The 19,534-nt window shown below is 35.2% G+C and overlaps 4 protein-coding genes across 6 annotated transcripts; 2 read left to right on the forward strand and 2 right to left on the reverse strand.

The window, feature by feature from the left end:
• Nucleotides 1–654: 654 nt before the first annotated feature.
• LOC105954825 (putative F-box/FBD/LRR-repeat protein At1g78760) lies at nucleotides 655–4,297 on the reverse strand. Of its 2 annotated transcripts, XR_016029546.1 has the most exons (6): nucleotides 3,267–4,297; nucleotides 2,733–2,897; nucleotides 2,611–2,650; nucleotides 1,967–2,299; nucleotides 904–949; nucleotides 655–792 (listed from the first exon to the last, which is right to left on the reverse strand). XR_016029546.1 is itself a non-coding variant. In XM_088813152.1 (4 exons), exons 1-4 carry the CDS (start codon nucleotides 4,233–4,235, stop codon nucleotides 1,974–1,976), a joined length of 1,500 nt encoding a protein of 499 aa, XP_088669278.1. In that variant the 5' UTR covers nucleotides 4,236–4,297; the 3' UTR covers nucleotides 1,938–1,973. The 2 variants fall into 2 exon arrangements, 1 of the variants encoding a protein (XP_088669278.1); XM_088813152.1 differs by lacking the exons at nucleotides 655–792; nucleotides 904–949 and having other exon boundaries at nucleotides 1,938–2,299.
• A 638-nt stretch (nucleotides 4,298–4,935) lies between these two features.
• CRR22 (Pentatricopeptide repeat (PPR) superfamily protein) lies at nucleotides 4,936–7,687 on the forward strand. Its single transcript, XM_012978510.2, has one exon. It carries the CDS (start codon nucleotides 5,003–5,005, stop codon nucleotides 7,439–7,441), a length of 2,439 nt encoding a protein of 812 aa, XP_012833964.2. The 5' UTR covers nucleotides 4,936–5,002; the 3' UTR covers nucleotides 7,442–7,687.
• A 221-nt stretch (nucleotides 7,688–7,908) lies between these two features.
• On the forward strand, nucleotides 7,909–9,330 carry LOC105954827 (nucleoside diphosphate kinase 1). Its single transcript, XM_012978518.2, has 4 exons — nucleotides 7,909–8,064; nucleotides 8,187–8,235; nucleotides 8,596–8,827; nucleotides 9,075–9,330. Exons 1-4 carry the CDS (start codon nucleotides 8,014–8,016, stop codon nucleotides 9,187–9,189), a joined length of 447 nt encoding a protein of 148 aa, XP_012833972.1. The 5' UTR covers nucleotides 7,909–8,013; the 3' UTR covers nucleotides 9,190–9,330.
• On the reverse strand, nucleotides 9,323–14,049 carry LOC105954826 (uncharacterized). Of its 2 annotated transcripts, none has more exons than XM_012978517.2 (9): nucleotides 13,364–14,049; nucleotides 12,563–12,657; nucleotides 12,043–12,111; nucleotides 11,799–11,914; nucleotides 11,635–11,689; nucleotides 10,756–10,876; nucleotides 10,179–10,226; nucleotides 9,939–10,033; nucleotides 9,323–9,716 (listed from the first exon to the last, which is right to left on the reverse strand). In XM_012978517.2, exons 1-9 carry the CDS (start codon nucleotides 13,458–13,460, stop codon nucleotides 9,615–9,617), a joined length of 798 nt encoding a protein of 265 aa, XP_012833971.2. In that variant the 5' UTR covers nucleotides 13,461–14,049; the 3' UTR covers nucleotides 9,323–9,614. The 2 variants fall into 2 exon arrangements, with proteins under 2 accessions (XP_012833971.2, XP_012833970.2); XM_012978516.2 differs by having other exon boundaries at nucleotides 12,563–12,672; nucleotides 13,364–14,045.
• Nucleotides 14,050–19,534: the final 5,485 nt, after the last annotated feature.

Below are 19,534 nucleotides of genomic sequence, written 5' to 3' on the forward strand. Positions count from 1 at the left end.
GGCATACAACTAAGTAGCAAGTAGCTGTATTTATTTAGAAGGGCTTTTAGTTTTGATTACACGGCGACAGTCTCTCTCTAATTATTCATATACATTAACATAAATGTTTGGAAGCGTTTTGGGGCTCGTTTCCATTTCGTTTGGGAACATATGTTTTGGGGGAAGAATTTGAGAATGAGTAAAGTTTGTTTATATTTCTGGAGGAAATGGAAAACACTGTAGCAAAAAGTCATGTATAAAGGTGTTGGTAAAAAAAAGGTATTTCAGAATGAGGGGGAAAGTTTTTGAAAAGCTTAACAAATATAAATTCATTTTGGGGAAGAGTGGGAAGAAAATGAAAACGTTCCCAGACATCCCGTGATGAGTCTTCCTAGAGTTACAGTCTTTGTGGTACAAAAGCCAATCGAAAAGATTGTAAAATTTACAAAAAAATGAAAACGGTGGAATTTTCACCTCAACTGAGAATGGTAAGTTAATTGAACCAGATGAAAGAATTGTCTTATATGTTATCATCAAACAGTAAGTTAATGAAGTAAGATTCCTAATAGAAACGATACTCCATGTTACTAAAATAAGCACTTCAGTTGGTCCAAGTATATTTTTTTGAAAAATCCAAACATAGAAGACACACAATTCGCAATTAGAAGTTTATAGTACCTTGTAACTGATGTATCATGTAAAAAGAACCAATTCATCACATAGTATTTTAACTGAGATAAGAGAGAAGAATTTGCACTGGGCTCTTCTAGAACAGTAGTTCTCCATAATCATTGGACTTCTGAAACGCCCTTCCTGTATGCACCAAAATTCACTCGTTAATATCACAATGAAAGTTCTGTGACTAGAATGATTAATAGGATGAAAATAAATCACAAATAAAGAATAAAGAACTTCAGTGACTACCTGTAGCACAATTGCACTGTCACTAGTTTCTCTATCATTTAGACACCTAAAGAAGGGAAGTGCAAGAAGGTGAGACTGTATAAATGGAAGAAATGTGACTTATAAATTTCTAATGAAGAAGTGTGCAATTTTTTTGCTGCAGTAAGCGATTGTGCGAAACTAAATAAGGAATCAGGCAATACAGCAGCTTGATAATCCTAATCACTCATATTACATTATTTTCTAGTTTGCCCACAAGAACAAATAAATAGCTTTATAGACATAGTTAACAGAAGAACATATACATGCCATACAAACAAATGATGCAGAAAAACTTTAAAGTCACCTCGTTTTCTTTCATAATAATAGTACAGTTGGTGGTGGTGCACGTGAATGGTTATATACATGATAATATATAGCAGTTCTATTGGTGGGTTGCAAAAGTTCTGAAACAATGAAATGATGAGACTGACAGAAGCCCCTTTCTATGAAGGAATTGGTTTTAAATGTCTGGCCAAGTTGAGAACTATAATCACCACTCGAGCATTTTGATACCAGATATTTTGGACTTTGTTGTGACTTGTACATGCAAACGTACTGGTGGGTAATGTACTTAATGAACATCAAACAGAAGTGACTCAAAGGGTTTGATTTTCTCATAAATATTTAAGTTATTCGAGTACCAACAGAAATCCAAAAGTGGACTAAAATAGGCAACTTCCTACAAGAGATGGTAGGATATTTTTTGAAGAGAAAGACTTCGTTAGCTATAATGAAAGTTGTTTTGGAAAGCAACTTGACTTTGATCAGGAGAATGTAAGATCAAGATATCTAATTATCAACTTGGAGAAACTTTGGGCAAGTAAAAGCTTTATTTGGTATAGCGTTTATAAATTATCATTCTCTCTCAAGAATCTAGGATTTCTAATGATGAATGTCAGAACATACTTGATAACATTATCATTTCCAACGAAGGGCTAAAAAATAATCGCCTTGATGCAAGGTTCAGAGAAATACAATGATATCTTGATTCTAGAAAGAAAGAAAAAAAAAACATGAAGGAGTCACAGAAGAACAATGTTACCTTTAGTTCAGTCATCATATTCTGGATCAGAGTCCCCTTGATCAAACCAAGGAATTTTTCTTCGAGCATACTCGGGGAAAGATACAACAACTTCTGAGGTTTTAGGAAGATTTAATGGCTGGAAGAAACTGTTTGGCTTCTTCTTTTCATTCCCAATCATAATTTCCATCCTCTCGAGGACTTTCCCATTCTGAAGTAAAAACTTAACCAACTCAAGTGCAATCTCTGTACCATCTAAGTCGACAATTTGGATGAATTTAACATGATATGACAAGCATGCTATAGCTTCTATCCTCGACTTCCAAGTGCTGCTGTTCTTAATTGCTAAGCAAGCTGGAAAAGGAGCATGATTACATATCCATTTTGTTTGTATAAATGCATAAAAGAGCAGTCTCACCATTTTAACATGAAATACATAGTAACTTATGCTATGAAAAAGCTGTTAAGATAATAAATCAAAACCCAATAGAACTTTTTATCCTCAGTAATAAACATAAACCTGGTGGAGCAAAAATATTAGCAGCACTCCTAGAAAGAAAAATCCAGAGGTTTGGTTTGTAGCAAGAAAATGCATGACTATAAAGAGAATCTAGTTCTAACGTTAATCAAGATATACCAGGCAATTTTGAGCAACAGTGCAATACCTTTCCTTGACTTCTTTCTTGACCGCGGAATCTGTCGATCCTGAAAAAGGATATTTGTAATGGGCATTGCGAATGATTTAAGTATTTTCATTTTTAACTACAGTGTGAAATAGACTTTTTACCTCTTTAAATCTGACAACAAGAACTTCAATGTTCGGCGACAGCTTCAGTAAGTTGATCAACCCTTCTATATAACCGGCATTGTGCCTCAATTCCAACTCTAAACGATTCACATTGTCCAATAGAAATGTGTCCCACTGAGATTCACAATATGTCGGACAAAAGTACTGTGGAAAGATGAAAAGGACTAGTAAACAAACACAAAATGACTTACAAGACAAAGTAAATTGCATCTAATTCAATTAGAATATATTCCCCTCACTCCTTAACTATTGGGACTCCAATGTGCCATTCACAATTTTATTAAAACGGGTTGAATATGTTATTCTTGAAGCATATTACATGAGCCATCTACAGGTTTATAAGATGGCAGTGGTTGACAAAGATATTTCAGGCAAGTCTTTACGCTATTCCTTTTTTCTATTTCAGACAAGCTGGAAATAAAGTTTCAAATATTCAAACAAAACTCTACACACATCCATTTGTACTCTCTAGACATATAAGGAAATATGACGACAAAGTGAATGTCCACATACCTTGACAACAACGGTGGACAAAGTCAAAGTCTTGGCATTGTTAAACCCAATGAACCTTTCAGGACAAAGTACGTGATTTTTGTATTCATCCTCATATCCCTTAGGTACCCGTAGAAGGCGGACTGTGACATTTTTCAAAGATCCCGTATCCACCAAAGCAAATCCAAGCAGCATTGGCCCAACGTAGCAGAAAGACAACAAGTTTGGAGCGGAAACCCTCAGTTTAGAATCAAAACAACCTACAACCCAAAACTTGTCAAGAGTGCAGACATTCACAATCGTCAAATTCTTGAGATTACCAGCTGAAATATCGATCTGCTCAAGATCTCCGACTTGACAATCTTCTAGATAAACATCCTCGAGTTTAGCGCATCCGCTTGAAAGGAGTTTCTCAGCAGCATTGCCTGATATATGAACTCTTGTCAACTTAAGGCTTCTGATATTACTGAACACAGCCGTAACTCTCAGCGGGATGGTGTCATGGAAATTCACTGTAAGAACTGCCAATGTATCGCAAAGAACACGAGGGAATTCCAACCCATAGGCAGTGTAATCCCCATCAAGAATGGAAAGTTCTTGAACCTTTTGCCTAGCAGCAACACGAAGGAGTCCATTAATCTGATGTGTTATTGTGTTGTCAGAGTACAGGCAAATCCTCATAATTTGAGACTGATCTCTTAGAAGCAACGCCCACTTGATAAAATCCCAGAACTTGTATTGCGGCCCCAAAAGTTCAGAGTCGAAGTCGTAATTATGCTGCACATACCAATCCATGTCGAAGTTCAAGTAAGGCATCGTTGTCCAAACATACCTCCATCTTTTCGACAGCACACTGGTCCTCACAACATCCAGAAAATCGAGAGAGGAGAGCACTTGGTGCAGAATATCATCGGGCAAAAGGCTCAATCTATCAACAGCGTACTTTTTTGAACGGGGTGTTCTTGATCTCTTGCACAAGGAACCTTGCATGTTGCCCAAATTCAATACAGAACCCTAAAATTTGAAAATTACCAGCAGCATTGAAAGAATTAAAGCCAAATTCATAACAACTCGAATGAAAAAAAACAAACCCCCAAAATTATTCCCAAAGATCAAACGAATCACAACAAAACATAGACTCTACAACTTCTTTCCTTCTTCGATTACACGTATGAACAGAAAACATACAGAAGAATTCTTTTGTTGCTCAATAACTCATAATTCACCAAAAATAAAGTAAATTACGAAAAAAAATGCACAGATATATGGCGAATTGAAAAAAAAAAAAAAAAAAACTTACAACGGCGGCACCATTCGCGAGTAAACCCTGCTTCTGAGAGAGAATCAAATTCAATCCGCTGTTTGGAGAGAGAGAAATAGAATTGATTTCTTCGATATTTGAACGAAAATATAATTGGATTTTGATTGTAATGGGATGCTTTGGATTCACTGTACATGGCGTGTGAAATTTCGTGAGACTATTAATTACATCTTAATCTCAATTTAAATGGTAAATTGCAAGACAGTCCTTTATTTTTTCCTATTTACCGAAAAGACCCTGTTCTTATAAAGATAGTAAATTACCATTCTACCCTTATCGTTTCATATATATAATTTTATATATATATATATATAATATATATTAATTTTATATACATGTAAGTATTGTTTTTTATTAATATAAAAATGATAATAATCCATAAAAAAATAGCTCTCCACTCTTCTTCTTCCCCAGACTTGACAGTTAGTTAACACCGATGAGCTCGCTGCTACTGCCCCGCACACCACCGCCGTCGCCGCCGCTCTCCGCCGCCGCGGCCCCTCCATTTCTTTCACCGAGAACCCACATCCCTTCACACGTATACAAACACCCAGCCGCAATCCTCCTCGAGATATGCACTTCCATGAAAGAGCTCCAGCAATTCATCCCCCTCATCATGAAAAGCGGCCTCTACAACGAGCACCTGTTCCAAACTAAGCTCGTCAGTTTGTTCTGCAGATTCGGCAGCCTAAACGACGCCGTCAAAGTATTCGAGCCCATCGAATCGAAGGTCGACCCGCTTTACCACACTCTCCTGAAAGGGTACGCGCAGCAGTCCAATCTCGATTCTGCTATGAAGTTCTTCTCTCGGATGAAGCACGACGGGGTTTCGCCGATTGTGTACAACTACGCGTATTTAATGAAAGCCTGTGCGGACAAATTCGATGTCAGAAGGGGTAAGCAGATTCACGCGCAGTTAATATTGAACGGGTTTTCGGACAATTTGTACTCCATGACTAGTGTGATGAATCTTTACGCGAAATGCAGGGAGATTCACGAGGCCTACAAGATGTTCGACAGAATGCCTGAGAAGGATTTGGTGTGCTGGAACACCGTCATAGCTGGTTTCGCGCACAACGGTATGCCGAAGCGGTCGCTCGAGTTAGTTTCTGCTATGCAAGAAGAAGGGCACATTCCGGATTTGGTCACCGTGGTCACCATTTTGCCTGCCTCTGCAAATATCGGAAATTTAAGGGTCGGAAAATCGATACACGCATACGCCTTGAGACACGGTTTAGAGTCGTATGTGAATGTTTCCACCGCCTTATTAGACATGTATGCGAAATGTGGGTTAATTAGGACCGCGCGTCATATTTTCGATTCGATGTCTTCCAAAACCGTTGTGTCTTGGAACTCAATGATTGACGGCTATTCTCAGAGTGGAGATTATTCGGAAGCATTGGATTTGTTCCAAAAGATGTTGGATGAAGGATTGAGGCCTAGTAATGTAACCGTTATGGGAGCTCTGCACGCATGTGCTAATCTCTGCGACATTAACCGCGGTCAGTTTGTTCACAAGCTGGTTATTGATTCGGGGCTCGATTCCGATGTTTCTGTTATGAACTCTTTGATTTCAATGTATTGCAAGTGCAAGCGAGTCGATTTAGCCGCCCAATTGTTTCATAAACTAAGAATGAAATCTCTAGTCTCGTGGAATGCTATGATATTAGGCTACGCGCAAAACGGCTTCACGATCGAAGCCATTAGCCTCTTCTGCAAGATGCAAGAAAAGAACATGAAATTGGATTCGTTCTCGTTGGTAAGTGTTATTACAGCTGTAGCTGAGCTGTCAGTGCTGAGACAAGCGAAGTGGGCCCACGGTTTGGCTGTAAGAACTTGTTTGGACAAGAACGTCTTTGCCATGACAGCTCTCGTAGACATGTACGCGAAGTGTGGGGCTGTCCACACAGCAAGAAAGCTGTTCGATTCGATGGGTGATAACAGACACGTGACAACATGGAATGCAATGATAGATGGATATGGAACTCATGGCTTTGGAGAAGAAGCCGTGGAGTTATTCGAGCACATGTGCAGCAAAGGGAGTGTGATAAATCCGAACGACGTAACTTTTTTATGTATAATCTCGGCTTGTAGCCACTCTGGACTTGTAAAACAAGGCCGTAAATATTTCACAATGATGAAGGAGAAATACGGGTTGGAGCCTAAAATGGACCACTACGGGGCTGTGGTTGACTTGCTCGGCCGAGCCGGTCAACTCAAGGAGGCTTGGGAGTTCATTCTGCAAATGCCAGTCGAACCGGAAATCAATGTCTTTGGAGCAATGTTGGGCGCTTGCAAGATTCACAAAAACGTCGATTTGGGTGAAAAAGCAGCTGATAAGCTCTTCGATTTAGAACCGGACGATGGTGGATATCACGTCTTGCTTGCGAACATTTACGCCATAGCTTCGATGTGGGACAAAGTTGCCAAAGTGAGGACCTTGATGGAGAAAAAGGGTATTCAGAAAACACCTGGCTGCAGTTCGGTTGACTTGAAAAACGAGGTGCACACTTTCTATTCGGGGAGTGTAAAACACCCTCAATCGGAAAGGATATATGCGTACTTGGGAGAATTGATTGATAGGATTAAAGAAGCTGGCTATGTACCGGATACTAGTTCGATACACGATGTGGAGGAGGATGTTCAGGAGCAGTTGCTTAATACTCATAGCGAAAAGCTTGCGATTTCATTCGGGCTTATCAATTCGAGTCCGGGTACTACTATTCATATAAGGAAGAATCTTAGGGTTTGTGGAGACTGCCATAATGCGACCAAGTATATCTCTCTTGTGACCGAACGGGAGATTATTGTGCGTGATATGCATAGGTTTCATCATTTCAAGAATGGGGTGTGCTCCTGTGGAGATTATTGGTGATCTTTATTGTGACCGTGAAATTACAAATTGCGTTTTTGCTTTCGTTTCGTCTTTCTATAACACCCGGTGAAGGTTAGACCAGATGGATTTTTACCATTGATCTACACACACCAATATGGGTGTGTGTGTTTGCGTGCTTATGAATGGTAAAGATCTATCCGATGTATTGAATATAATGCTGCATTTGTTGAAGAGTACATGATTTGTGGGTATATTGCTTGAAATAGATTGAAGGAAGACTCAAAATTGATCTCTATTTTTATTTTATTTTATTTTATTTTTATGGAGAATAATATTATCTGAGAGATTGGACCATTTCTGGACAAAAGAATATTCAGAAATAATCCATCTCTTTATTTTCTACTATCTTTTACGATTCCCTTTTTTAAATTGTCTACTATTTAAAAAGAATCAATTAAAGTGGTTCTTTAACAGAATATTCCAAAGCGAAATAAAGGATCCACGTAGGGTATATATGTAATATTATATCTCTATATATATAGCCTCTGTATCTCACTCCTCACTGTATTGAAACTCGAATTCCATTACACAAACAGCCGCCTGAGTGAAAAATGGAGCAGACTTTCATTATGATCAAACCTGATGGTGTTCAAAGAGGCCTGGTTCGTTCTTTACTTTCTTACGGCAATTTAGTTTCTCCAATTTTTGTTGAGAATTCGTACATCTATCAATCATTACCGATTTTTTTTTTTTTTTAATATTAATGTTATTTGTATTAATTCAGGTAGGTGAGATTATTGGCAGGTTTGAGAAGAAAGGTTTCACCCTAAAAGGTTGCTTTTTTGATTCTCTAATGTTGTTGTTCTTCATTAAGTGATGAAATGTCAACCCTGTAATCACTCATTGTGTTATATAATCACTTTATTTTTTCATCTTGCTTAATTATGATTTATGCTCAATTAGAGGCATGCATATATGTATGAAACTTCTCTTTTCGTATGCTAATTAGGGAAGCTTTCATCTAGTTCACGAGCTGAATAGATAAACTATTTCCGACAAAAAATATTATCAATTACGATTTTTCGAAAAACAACAATCGATAACCAGACATGAACTTTTAAAGATGCATTCGATTATCTGAAATATTATATTTTGTTTGTGAATTAATAAAATGGATTCTGCTGTTAAAACAGGTCTGAAATTTATGACAGTGGATCGCTCTTTTGCTGAAAAGCACTATGCCGATTTATCTGAAAAGCCGTTCTTCAGTGGTCTCGTTAAGTACATAATCTCAGGGCCAGTTGTTGCTATGGTTTGGGAGGGTAAGAATGTGGTGGTCACCGGAAGAAAGATTATCGGAGCCACTAACCCTGCTGACTCAGCACCCGGAACCATCCGTGGTGATTACGCCATTGCTATTGGCAGGTAAATTTCTTCATAATCGTGTTATTTATTTATCTATTTTTTTTTAAATCCGCACTGATTTCGTATTTTAGACGCATAGTAGGGTTGTTGTATTTTGAACTTTGTAGATAACTACACCTGATGAAACACATTCGAACAATAGATTTACACATGACTACGCACACATACATGTGGATGTGTGTAGAATATATAATAAATATGCAAGTGTATAAAAGTCTATATAATAAGATGATTCGAATGCGCACAGGAATGTTATTCATGGCAGTGATGCAGTTGAGAGTGCAAGAAAGGAGATTGGTCTTTGGTTTCCGGAAGGAATTGCTGAATGGAGGAGCAGCCTTCACCATTGGATCAATGAGTAAAACTTGAAATTTGATCGAGGCTACGATTATTAATTATTATATGTATTGTCGTGGCTTATATATGTATCTTCAAGTTTAACTATTTTGCGTCTTAATTGTGAACTTTCTTGCCAAAATCGAATAAAAACTTGAGTGACGTAATATATTTTGCATTTGCATTGCTTCTTGTTACTGTGTGCGAACATCACACGAGCATCGACAAATACATGTACTAACAAAAGCAAGCTTGCAGCAAAGGAATTGAAAAGCTCTAATTACTTGCTTTAGCATTACAGACTAGCTTATAAGTGCCTCTTTTTATCCATTCCGAATAATCAGTCGAAAATAACCGAAAAAGCCCAAAAAACCTACAACCTGAAGATATAGAATCATCTTGCTTGGAAGCTTCTATTCATACCCTGGATAAAAAAAAACGGGAGAGCTATCTATCGAGTGAGAAGGCTGTAGCAGGGTAAGTCTTCAAGTCGTGCAATGTCTTCTTGCAGAAGCTCCCTCTCCAGCTGTCGCCGAGTAGCTTTCATCACAGTCTAAGCGTACCATGTCAGAAAGAAAATAAGAAAATGAAACAGAATTAAATCAGACAGAGCATAACCAAAAGAAATATTCGTGAGCAAAAGGGATGAGAAACATACTTCGAAACTATTTTTCACAATGAGAATTTTCGAAAGAGGATGTATAAAGACTATACGAGAATGTTGACTATTCTTTAAACACATGATTAATTCTGAAGAATTAGTGAGAATACTTACATTGAAATCCATGTAAGAAGCATGCATGGCAAGCCATTGATGATCCATTAGTTTGAATGTGATACAATATAAAAGGTCAAACGCTGCTTCATTTTCTGTCATATCAAAATGAAAGAAACCTCAACGGAAGTGCAAAAATACTTGGAACTAGCTAGAAGTTCGACAAAGAGTAAACTTATACGCAAACCAAATTAATAGCATGTATTACCATAGGGGAAGAGTGTAAATGGAAACCATTACCTGCAAGAAACTTCAAGAAGGTTGCCCCAACAAGCGTTCTGGGCTTCACTGCAAAAAAGATGAGTAAGATATTAGCTGATGAACAAACAGCAACAACTTTTTCACATGCTCGCTAAGATATGTTAGACTGGAGCTACTGCCTATGTGTGCACAACAGAGTTAATCCGAATGCCGAACAGCATATTGCTATTCCTAACCTTAGGACAAAGAATGTAACTGCATGCACTCAAAGAAAATATTCGAGAAAAGATTGTTGTAACACAGGACCAAGTGGTTCTTCAATCACATCTCAAAAGAAGCATAGGCGAAAACAAATAAAAAGATCTAGCTACTCAACCCCAATTTCCAGAAAACCAAGAAATGGGAGGATAAACAGCCACTTTATGTTCGATAATTTTTCATTTTACAAATAATTTTGGCACTAACATAGATATAAACTGATTAGAAACTTTTTCCAGTCAAAACTGCAGATAAAGGATGCATTTAAATCATAACATAAGAGAAGGAAAATAGGACAAAATGACCTTATTCTAAGACTGATATTGCCTGTTTTGCGTCAAAACATTTTAAAAGTTACCTGCTTCAAGGTCAAGTATCTGAATAAGCATGAAGGTGATGTTCACACCAGCTACAGCAAAGGGGTATTCCCACATGGCTCGATCACCTTCCTTCTTCCGAAGAAGATCCTGAAAAGATTTCTGTGAAAATACACGTGGTAAGATTTTGTACGAATAAAAAATTCAACATAAATGATGAAGATAGATGACCATAAGGGCCAAATCCCTTAGATACTAGATATGGAAATTTGAGATGCCAAATGAGCTTATTGAAAACGATTGTTCTCGTTTACTCATGAGTAGCCTTTCACTTCTCTCAAGGCAATCTAAGCACTAAGCTTGTGAAAGCCACATTTTTCCTAATATTTCTGGGACTATAGCTTGGGCATATAAGTTCTCCATGCTCCATCCAAGAGCTTCATGCCAAGGCAATGATGCTCTCACAATTCAAATAAATGTACAATGACACTATTATTTAAAGGAAACAACACAAGCATGACTTTTTCTTTCTTGAATTTTGAACCTAGTTCACAGGCTTTTAGAGGGACATTTTTGTTCACCAAGTATCCAAAACCTTACATGTCTGAGGCAGAAATTTAGTACAAGGATCAATTTGGAGAACTTAAAATAGATGTAATACATATTATAGTATCTCAACTTACTATGCAAGTGTACAGATGAAAACTAGCTCATTCGTTTTTGCATGTAGAGATCCATAAAACACAAAATAAAAAGATAAAATCAATCCAGAGGAACAAGTTCAATCGGAATAATATAGAGTGGAGAGCAAAAAAAACATTACAGAGACTGGAAGACAGGATATTTATCTCAAATACAAAAATGTTTCTTGTACACACACAGAGAAATAGATAGATGAAGGAGAGAGGGAGTGAACATACCGGAAAGTTCCTGCCGAAGTATAACAAATTTTCCAACGATATGAAACCTCCACCCCTACAAAAATAAAAGCCATAGTTTCAAGGATGAAAGCAACTAGGCAATTAAAAGTCAAGCCAATTTGGTTCAAGGGATCGAAATAAAGTTCAGGAGAGTGATAGAATACCTAAAATCTGTAGATGGGTCTTTTCCCTGCCAACCCATTTCCTTCCACTGCTCTGATATTAAACCACAGAGTTCTTCCCCAGGAAAGGCTGCATGCCACAATGCCCTTAAAGCTTCCTGCCAAACAAAAGCCAAAAGATTATGACAAAAAGATGTATCTATATAGGTCATATTTAATTATTTATATTAACCAACAGTCTTCCAATGATATTATGGATACCAAATAACTTCATAACAAACAATACCTGATGTTCGCGAACAGAGCTATCGTAAGCAACATCTATCCGGCTCTGTAGCCTATGTAGGCATTCCTCCTGGTACATAAATGATAAAGGAAAAAATCAGGATCTAGTAGTGAGCAAATGCATAACAAAATACTACTCCTTGGACATGTTATTTTGAAGCAGTTCCTATCACATTTGAGCTGTTCTAGCTGTTAAAACACAAATTTATGCAGGACCATGAGAAAAGAGCAGCTATGCAAGTAGGACATACTGGAATTTACTACGCCACGTTTCATGTTCGATCATGCTATGCCATCTAGATCTATCAGAAACACACTAGCATTTAACAGAAAGCTAACTAGATCACATTTAATCAGAAAAAGAAGATAAAAATAACAAGTTTGGAACAATGAAAAATGAAATTGATACATGAATGACTTGCAGAAGATGGGGTGGGGGAGGGAGGGTGGTAGGGGTATATGAACATTGCACTGAACAAAAAAATCAGAGATTTCAACCAAATTCAGAGAGTAATTATTACCTGCGAAGCTGTCAAATCAAATGATGGCCGAGCATCACTGTCTCTTCTTTGAGCACAAACGCATGAAAGGCCTCTGCCTAGCCATGCAGCAGATCCTGCCACAATCTCCACTGTAAGAAAGGAAAAATGATTCGCAAAAATAAACAGGAAAGATACCGGCACACGTTTTCATAGTTGTATCACATTCATATATCATAAGCAATGTTTATCCAATACATGTTTAAAAGTTTTCATAGTCTTCAGATACTATTCAAATGAACATAGGTATAACACGTACGAACATATTCAACACCTCAAAGATGATTTAGAAGGATCAGAACTTCATGGAGCAAACATGTATTATCAGAAAGCTGTGAAATTTACCCTGGCTCTAGTGGCACAAAGAGCCCCATGCATCACAGTGATTGAGTAAAACAGTAGTAAACACGTTGACGCTTTATCCGATACAGAAGATCTGCTCTATATTTCAAATAATATACAACAGTACCTCTGTTTCAAATATATAATTATCTATCGGAAAAACCGGTAAAACATCAAGTTCAAAAGATTGCTGCATATCAATAAAAAGAATAAACAGATTGCAGAAAGATCAAATTGCAGACCGGTTCGGAAACAGCAAAAAGAAATCGAACCACAAATCTCAATGCAAATAGGCATCAATTAACGTAACTTTTTTTCTCAATTCACAATCCACAACTTCAATGCACACTTTTCTACACAAAACTACACCAGAAAAATGTGGATATAAATTCAGAAAAAATAAACGGACAGAAAAATTAAGCATAAGAAAACGGAATATACCAGAAGTAGAATGGCAAGCATTTCCTCGATCCAATCCTTGAGAAATTCGCCTCACCGCCACGAACGATCCTCCTCCTCCTCCTCCTCTATCATCCATTCCTCCGCTCCTACTCCGTCTTCAATTACGATTATTTAATTCTTTCCAAATATTCCCCCAATTCAATTACGCCAACCAAAATTCGACTACGAATTCAAATCTGAAATTAATTATTAAAAAAAAAAAACCGACTCCGAATGCGGAAGGAGTTGGATCAACCAACAACAAGTTGCCGTTCCTCGAACCGTTTCACTATCGAGAAACGGAAGATTCCTCTGGTGAGATTCAAGATCTATCGTACATCAGCAAAAAAAAGCTCCGCTGTTCAATTGCATTTGCGAGTATACATTGCATATTACTCAGGAACGTTCGAGATTTTTGTATGTATGTGCAGGTTTTCTCGACTCAGGTTATATATACATATATATATGTATATATATAGCTAGAACATAGGTTTTCTCTCTCACTCCAAAAAATCTATATATGTATGTATTGAGTTTTCTTTTCTCTCTCTAGAAATGGAGATTCTGTTAATGTTGGTGCAGTTCTGTTGAGTTGGGTGGCCTGCGCCTGTTTTTAAGAGAGAGAAAGAAGAGAGAGAGAGAGAGATTTACTTGATGAATTTATGATCTGGATCTTGATAATGTTTTTTTTATTTTACCTTCTTTCCTTCCTTTTTATATTTAAAATAAAATATAATTCAATATTGTAGTATATGAAAAATAAATATATCTATGAAGTATAGGATATTTGTTATAAAATTAATCATATTACTTAATTCGTGCCGTTTAATTTGCCTCATTCGCTAAAATAAAATGGATAATTGCACCCCAAAAAAAAAAGAAAAAAAAAAACTAATCAGTTTAAAATTTCAGTGAAAAATAATAAAATTTCCTAATTTTATTTTATCATTTTAGGAGTCCAATACATAATTAATTATTATTTATCAATTTTACTACTTTATTAATGGGATATATCAGTTTTCAAAACGAAAATAAATTGGCATGAAGTTAGTAATATTTTTTTCTTTTTTTTTTAATATTTTTTATATATAAATTATGTAACAATTAGTCACATTATAAAAGTAAGTTTATATATTTGATTCGGTTGATGTATATTAATATTCCAAGAAAAATACCTTTAAAATGTATAGTTAATTCAAAATGACCAAATTAACCTTGGACACAAGTTTCTCAAAGTACGACTAATTTCCTATGTTCAAGTCAAAGTAACGACTATGCTTAGACCCTATGAGTCCACGTAAGTCTTAGATAAATTTCATTAAAATAAATAATAGTGCAAAATTCACTTTCAACCCCTCAAAAATTCAGTGTTTGCATTAAACCCCCTATAAACAAGAAAAAGAGGAACTCCCCCCTTGAAAATACAAAATGCATTGCACTTTGCTCCGATTGTAGAATCTTTGGTAGAGTGAAGTGTTTTAGAAGGGTAGTTTTGTCAATTAATGTGAATCAGTTCGCCTTTAGTATATCCACCGTAATATTTCGTTAAATGAGATTATTCAGATGATCAATTATGACTTATGAGTACTCTTAATATCCCGAATCAAATCACCACCAGTTGTAAGGTAAAAAAACGTAAATTTATGATGTTTGTAAGAAAAAAATGCAATTTGAATGTTTATTAACAAAAGTGGGTATTTCGGATACAGAAAAGTCGGATTTCTTCTTTTTTTTTTCGTTCTTATTTAAGTTTCATTTATGATGATTAAATTTGATTCCTGAGAAAAATAGAAATATTAACTTCTCACAATTGATCAAGAAAGAATATCATCATTTAAATGCGAAATTCGGCTAGGGAATTATCAAAGCGGAATCGAAGCACTTTAAATGACAAAACTACCCATCTAAAACACTTCACTCTACCAAAAATTTTACAATCGGGGCAATGTGCAATGCATTTTGTAATTTCAAGGAGGGAGTTCTCCATTTTATGTTTGTCGGGGGGTTTACTGCAAACAAATAATATTTGGAGGGGTGAAGTGCACTTTGCCCTAAATAATATTAAGCACTAATTTTTATTTTATTTTTTGCAAAAGCGTCCATTTAATTTCTAGAATTTAGTCTTTTCTCCTCACATGGGATGTTGGCCAAGCGTGGACCATATCATCATTTGTATAAATTTATTAAAAAATAATTTTGACCACACACACACACACACACACAAACACACACACTAACATGTGTACTTTGCTTGTGGTTACACGTATAAATGATATAAAAGGCTTCCAAGTTATGGTTATGGCCTACACGCATGGGCTTGTCAACAAACTTTGTTGGTTTTCTTTCTTTGCTATTCAAGCAATAACTTTTCATTTCATTTACTTTTTTTTTTTTTGTTTTTTGGATAATTTATTTGATAAAGGGCTCATATTGGATTTAAATATTTTTTTGTCATTTTTTCCAAATAAATAATATATAGCATAGGTGTTGGAATTTCGCCCGACTAATTATGCGGAGGACACTTTTTTGATTTCTACTAAATCGTTTGTTAAATAAATACACGCGGTCGTACTGTATACATATCTTGAGTGTATATGTCAACTGCATGTAGAGGTGAAAATTGAAACTGAATTTTCGAATTTTGTGTATTTTTTCGATTATATTTGCATTATTTATTTGGGTGTAGTTACTTTTTTTATTTGAGAATAGTGGATTATATAAGTGCAATTCAAAAGTAGCAAAAAATGAAAAAGGTAGATTTAGGTAAAAGGTAGGCAATTTTCAATTTGGGGATGTTATGATTTTCATGTGCCAACCAATTGTGGTCCATTATTCTTTTGCTTTCTAAATTGTTCCTCAATCCTTACTTTTTTTTTTTTCTTTTTGCATATATACCTAATTGTTTCACATTAATAATAAAAAGGAAAAAAAAAAGAAAAATTAAGATTTGCTTTTTCTCCAAATGTCACATTAATTTCAATAACGAAAGGCAACAAAACATATAATAGAAGATTTGGTGAAAGCTACGAAGCTATGTTACACTTCAACATCAAACTAACATTAGGGTCCTCCAATTAATATTATTAATATTTTGCACGAAAATTTTGCAGGTTAAGTAATCGGTAGTGTTTGATTTACTATAATAGTTTGATCTACTATTTCGAGAATTTTTTTGGATGTACTAGATTGCATTAGAATCCGATTACATTAATTTTAGTTACATGTAGCGTGTTTGTATGAAATACGTCTCCAACGTGTTATGTTAATTATTTGCTTTGAACGATTGATAAGGTGAAGTTGGTCCGATGTCTTTTTTGTTCCAATATCTTGGATTATAGTAGTTTTATATTATAATTTTTTTATTGTGTTTTGTTGAATGTTATTTTAATCTTGAATTTGATCTTATATCATTAGATCTTTGCAAAAGTAATTATTCTTAATTATATTATATCGGGTAAATTACAATCATCTCCCTGAGGTAAAGTGCAATTACAAAACAACCCATTTTTTTTAGAAATTACATCTAGCTATAAATTACATCTAGCTCCCTGCAGTATGTAAATTTCTTACATCCATCACATACAAAAGGGCGTTAATGTAAGTAATTTATGAATTACAGGGGGTGAATGTAATTATAATAAAAATAAGATTTTTTTCGTAAATTGATCTTACCTCAGGGACCGTTTGTAATTTACCTATTATATTTGATGTTACACACACTTACACCACCCATTGCACAAAATATTAGGGGAAAAGAATATAAAAGTGGTTACTTTTTAAATGTATATTTGAAGTACAAGATTTAGGTAAAGGTACATTCTATTTATTCATTAATTTACTCAAAGCATCTTATGAATTCTTGGATCCAACAAAATGGATACGGGAAAATTATTTATTTATTACTCCTAGTACTTTTAATGTTTATTTTATTTTATTTTATTAGGAAAAAAAACAATGTACAAGTAGTAATAGCAAAGGTACAACTAATCTATCCAACCAAGGTGAAGAGTACCTTCAACGGCCGGTCTTCATATTAGACTCGGTCAATACTTAGACGTGCTAGTCATGTTGTGCCGACCCTAAATCGAATCGAATCTCGAGTTCTTGCGTAATTACCTTAAGTTCGGTCAATTAGTGGTATTAAGTGCTTATTTTTAAAAATTTGGGGTATTTGTAAATATTTTGGAAAATGAACTTAAATAGAAAATGTTGGTCTAAGGGTTCTTTTTAAATAAAAAGTTTAAAACAAACGTATTATAAGAGAAGCAAAATTAATTATTGATTTTACAACAACTGAAAACAAATTATAAGCAAAAAAAAGTTCAGAAGCTATTTTAAAAAGTTTTTGCAAACACCACCTATATCTAATCCAATTTATGATATTGTGTAAATTATGTCGATTTTATGACAATTAGGTGTAATTTTTCATTGAACAGTGAAAATAATATAATAATATGAGATTTCAAGAACCATTTTCATATTTATTGGGAGTAGGATTATCCATAGTGATTAGAATAAAGCACAACATTTTATGATCCAATATTGTGAGATTGAAAATATTGATATTTTTAAGAAAATGATGACCATGTAAATAAGTATAGGCACAATCAACAATGAATTAAATTAATTAATTGGTTTACCCCAATGTGGTTTAGATCCAAACTTTCCCTTCTATAGTAATAAATAAATAGATTTCGATTTTCGTAGATTTATCACATATGATTTTTTTTGGCAATTTCGATTGCTTGTGATAAAATCGAACAATGAAAAAACCGAGCTAACGGTCCTCCTCCGCGTATATAAAATTACTAGTACTAAGGACGCACTTATTAATTATTATTATTATTATTATTATTATTATTATTATTATTATTATTATTATTATTATTATTATTATTATTTATTTATTTATTTATTTTGATAAGTAAAGGCCTCAAGACTTTACGAAACATTTCAACTTGTAGTTGTCCATCCACTTTTGATATTTGTGTCCAAAATTGGGTACAATAAATAATATTAAGGCCCACTAAACAATAAATGTGTGGTGGTGGGCCCAGGGCCCACTACTGTAAGGATTTGTTGGGTACATCTACATAACAAAATGGTTTTTGGGGATCACTATAACAAATCCCAACTTTTGCTTACTTGAATACCAAAAAAATAAACAATAAATAATTAATGGTAAATTACTTTAATCCCCTTAACGAAAATTAAAACAAAAAAAATATTACAAATACTATTTTTCTTTCTTAAATACCAAATAATCAAAAACCCTAAAAAACAATTTCCCTCCTCCCTCACAAACCCCTCACCTCCTCCACCTCCTTCTTCTCCCTCCCCCAAAAACCTCAAAACAAAAGAAATCAAAACCTTACACAACTTGCAAAATGGCGTCAAATGACAATAGAATGGTAGTTTACGAGCAAGGAGAACCCATTAAGGTATGTATTCATGTATTTTTTGAGCTAAAACATCGATTTTCATTCTTTTTTTTTTTTTTTAAATTCGCCATCAACTTTCGACACATACAGGTCGAAAATGTGCTTATTTTTCGACATGTATGTGTCGAACAACATAATAATTGATATTTTACTCATTTTCGACACTTAATTGTCGAAAATAGCAGTAACATTCGACAGTTACCCGTCGAATTTTGCTACTATTGATACACGTAAAACCTACGTATAAATAACCGCAAGTGTACAGTATCGCGTTTTGTAGAATAGTGAATTCCAGATATCGATTCATAGGGAATTAAGTTCCTAAATCTACCAAGTACCGTAATTATACTATCCTAAACTTTATCTAGACGAGAGAAAAAGATGGGAGATGACATGAAGCCAAAAGGAAACAAAAATAAAAACAACGGTCCGCCAGGACAAGCGAGGAATTCCGACGTGTGATGGCTTCTAGGGTAAAATCCACCAGTGTACTATCGATAAAGATCTACAAATCCGAATCTAATATCAATTCTATATTCGCTAACCCAGACACTAAAATACCCTAATCCCCGTCTCCAGTGTAGTTAGAGTCTACCCACAGGTCCGACGTCTACGTTCAAAATCTGATATTAAGAGAGCATTTAGGTCAAGTCCTTAAGGGCTACCCGAGGTGCATCACGTCTCCGTTTCCACAACCCAAGCTATGTTTTCCTAAAATCAAACGAGAAAT

Source organism: Erythranthe guttata, chromosome 2 (assembly GCF_056151865.1).
Source record: "Erythranthe guttata isolate IM_541 chromosome 2, IM_541, whole genome shotgun sequence".
In the NCBI taxonomy this organism is placed as follows: domain Eukaryota; kingdom Viridiplantae; phylum Streptophyta; class Magnoliopsida; order Lamiales; family Phrymaceae; genus Erythranthe; species Erythranthe guttata.

Coding starts and splice junctions, on each gene's coding strand:
- LOC105954825 (XM_088813152.1), bottom strand. CDS start 4,235: ATGCAAGGTTCCTTGTGCAAGAGATCAAGAACACCCCGTTCAAAAAAG. Junction 2,898..3,266: donor TGTCCACCGTTGTTGTCAAG/GTATGTGGACAT, acceptor ATCTTTCCACAG/TACTTTTGTCCGACATATTG. Junction 2,300..2,610: donor AAGAAAGAAGTCAAGGAAAG/GTATTGCACTGT, acceptor CTCCTTTTCCAG/CTTGCTTAGCAATTAAGAAC.
- CRR22 (XM_012978510.2), top strand. CDS start 5,003: ATGAGCTCGCTGCTACTGCCCCGCACACCACCGCCGTCGCCGCCGCTC.
- LOC105954827 (XM_012978518.2), top strand. CDS start 8,014: ATGGAGCAGACTTTCATTATGATCAAACCTGATGGTGTTCAAAGAGGC. Junction 8,065..8,186: donor ATGGTGTTCAAAGAGGCCTG/GTTCGTTCTTTA, acceptor GTATTAATTCAG/GTAGGTGAGATTATTGGCAG. Junction 8,236..8,595: donor GAAAGGTTTCACCCTAAAAG/GTTGCTTTTTTG, acceptor CTGTTAAAACAG/GTCTGAAATTTATGACAGTG.
- LOC105954826 (XM_012978516.2), bottom strand. CDS start 13,460: ATGGATGATAGAGGAGGAGGAGGAGGAGGATCGTTCGTGGCGGTGAGG. Junction 11,915..12,042: donor GCTCTGTTCGCGAACATCAG/GTATTGTTTGTT, acceptor TTTGTTTGGCAG/GAAGCTTTAAGGGCATTGTG. Junction 10,034..10,178: donor CTTCTTGAAGTTTCTTGCAG/GTAATGGTTTCC, acceptor TTGATATGACAG/AAAATGAAGCAGCGTTTGAC.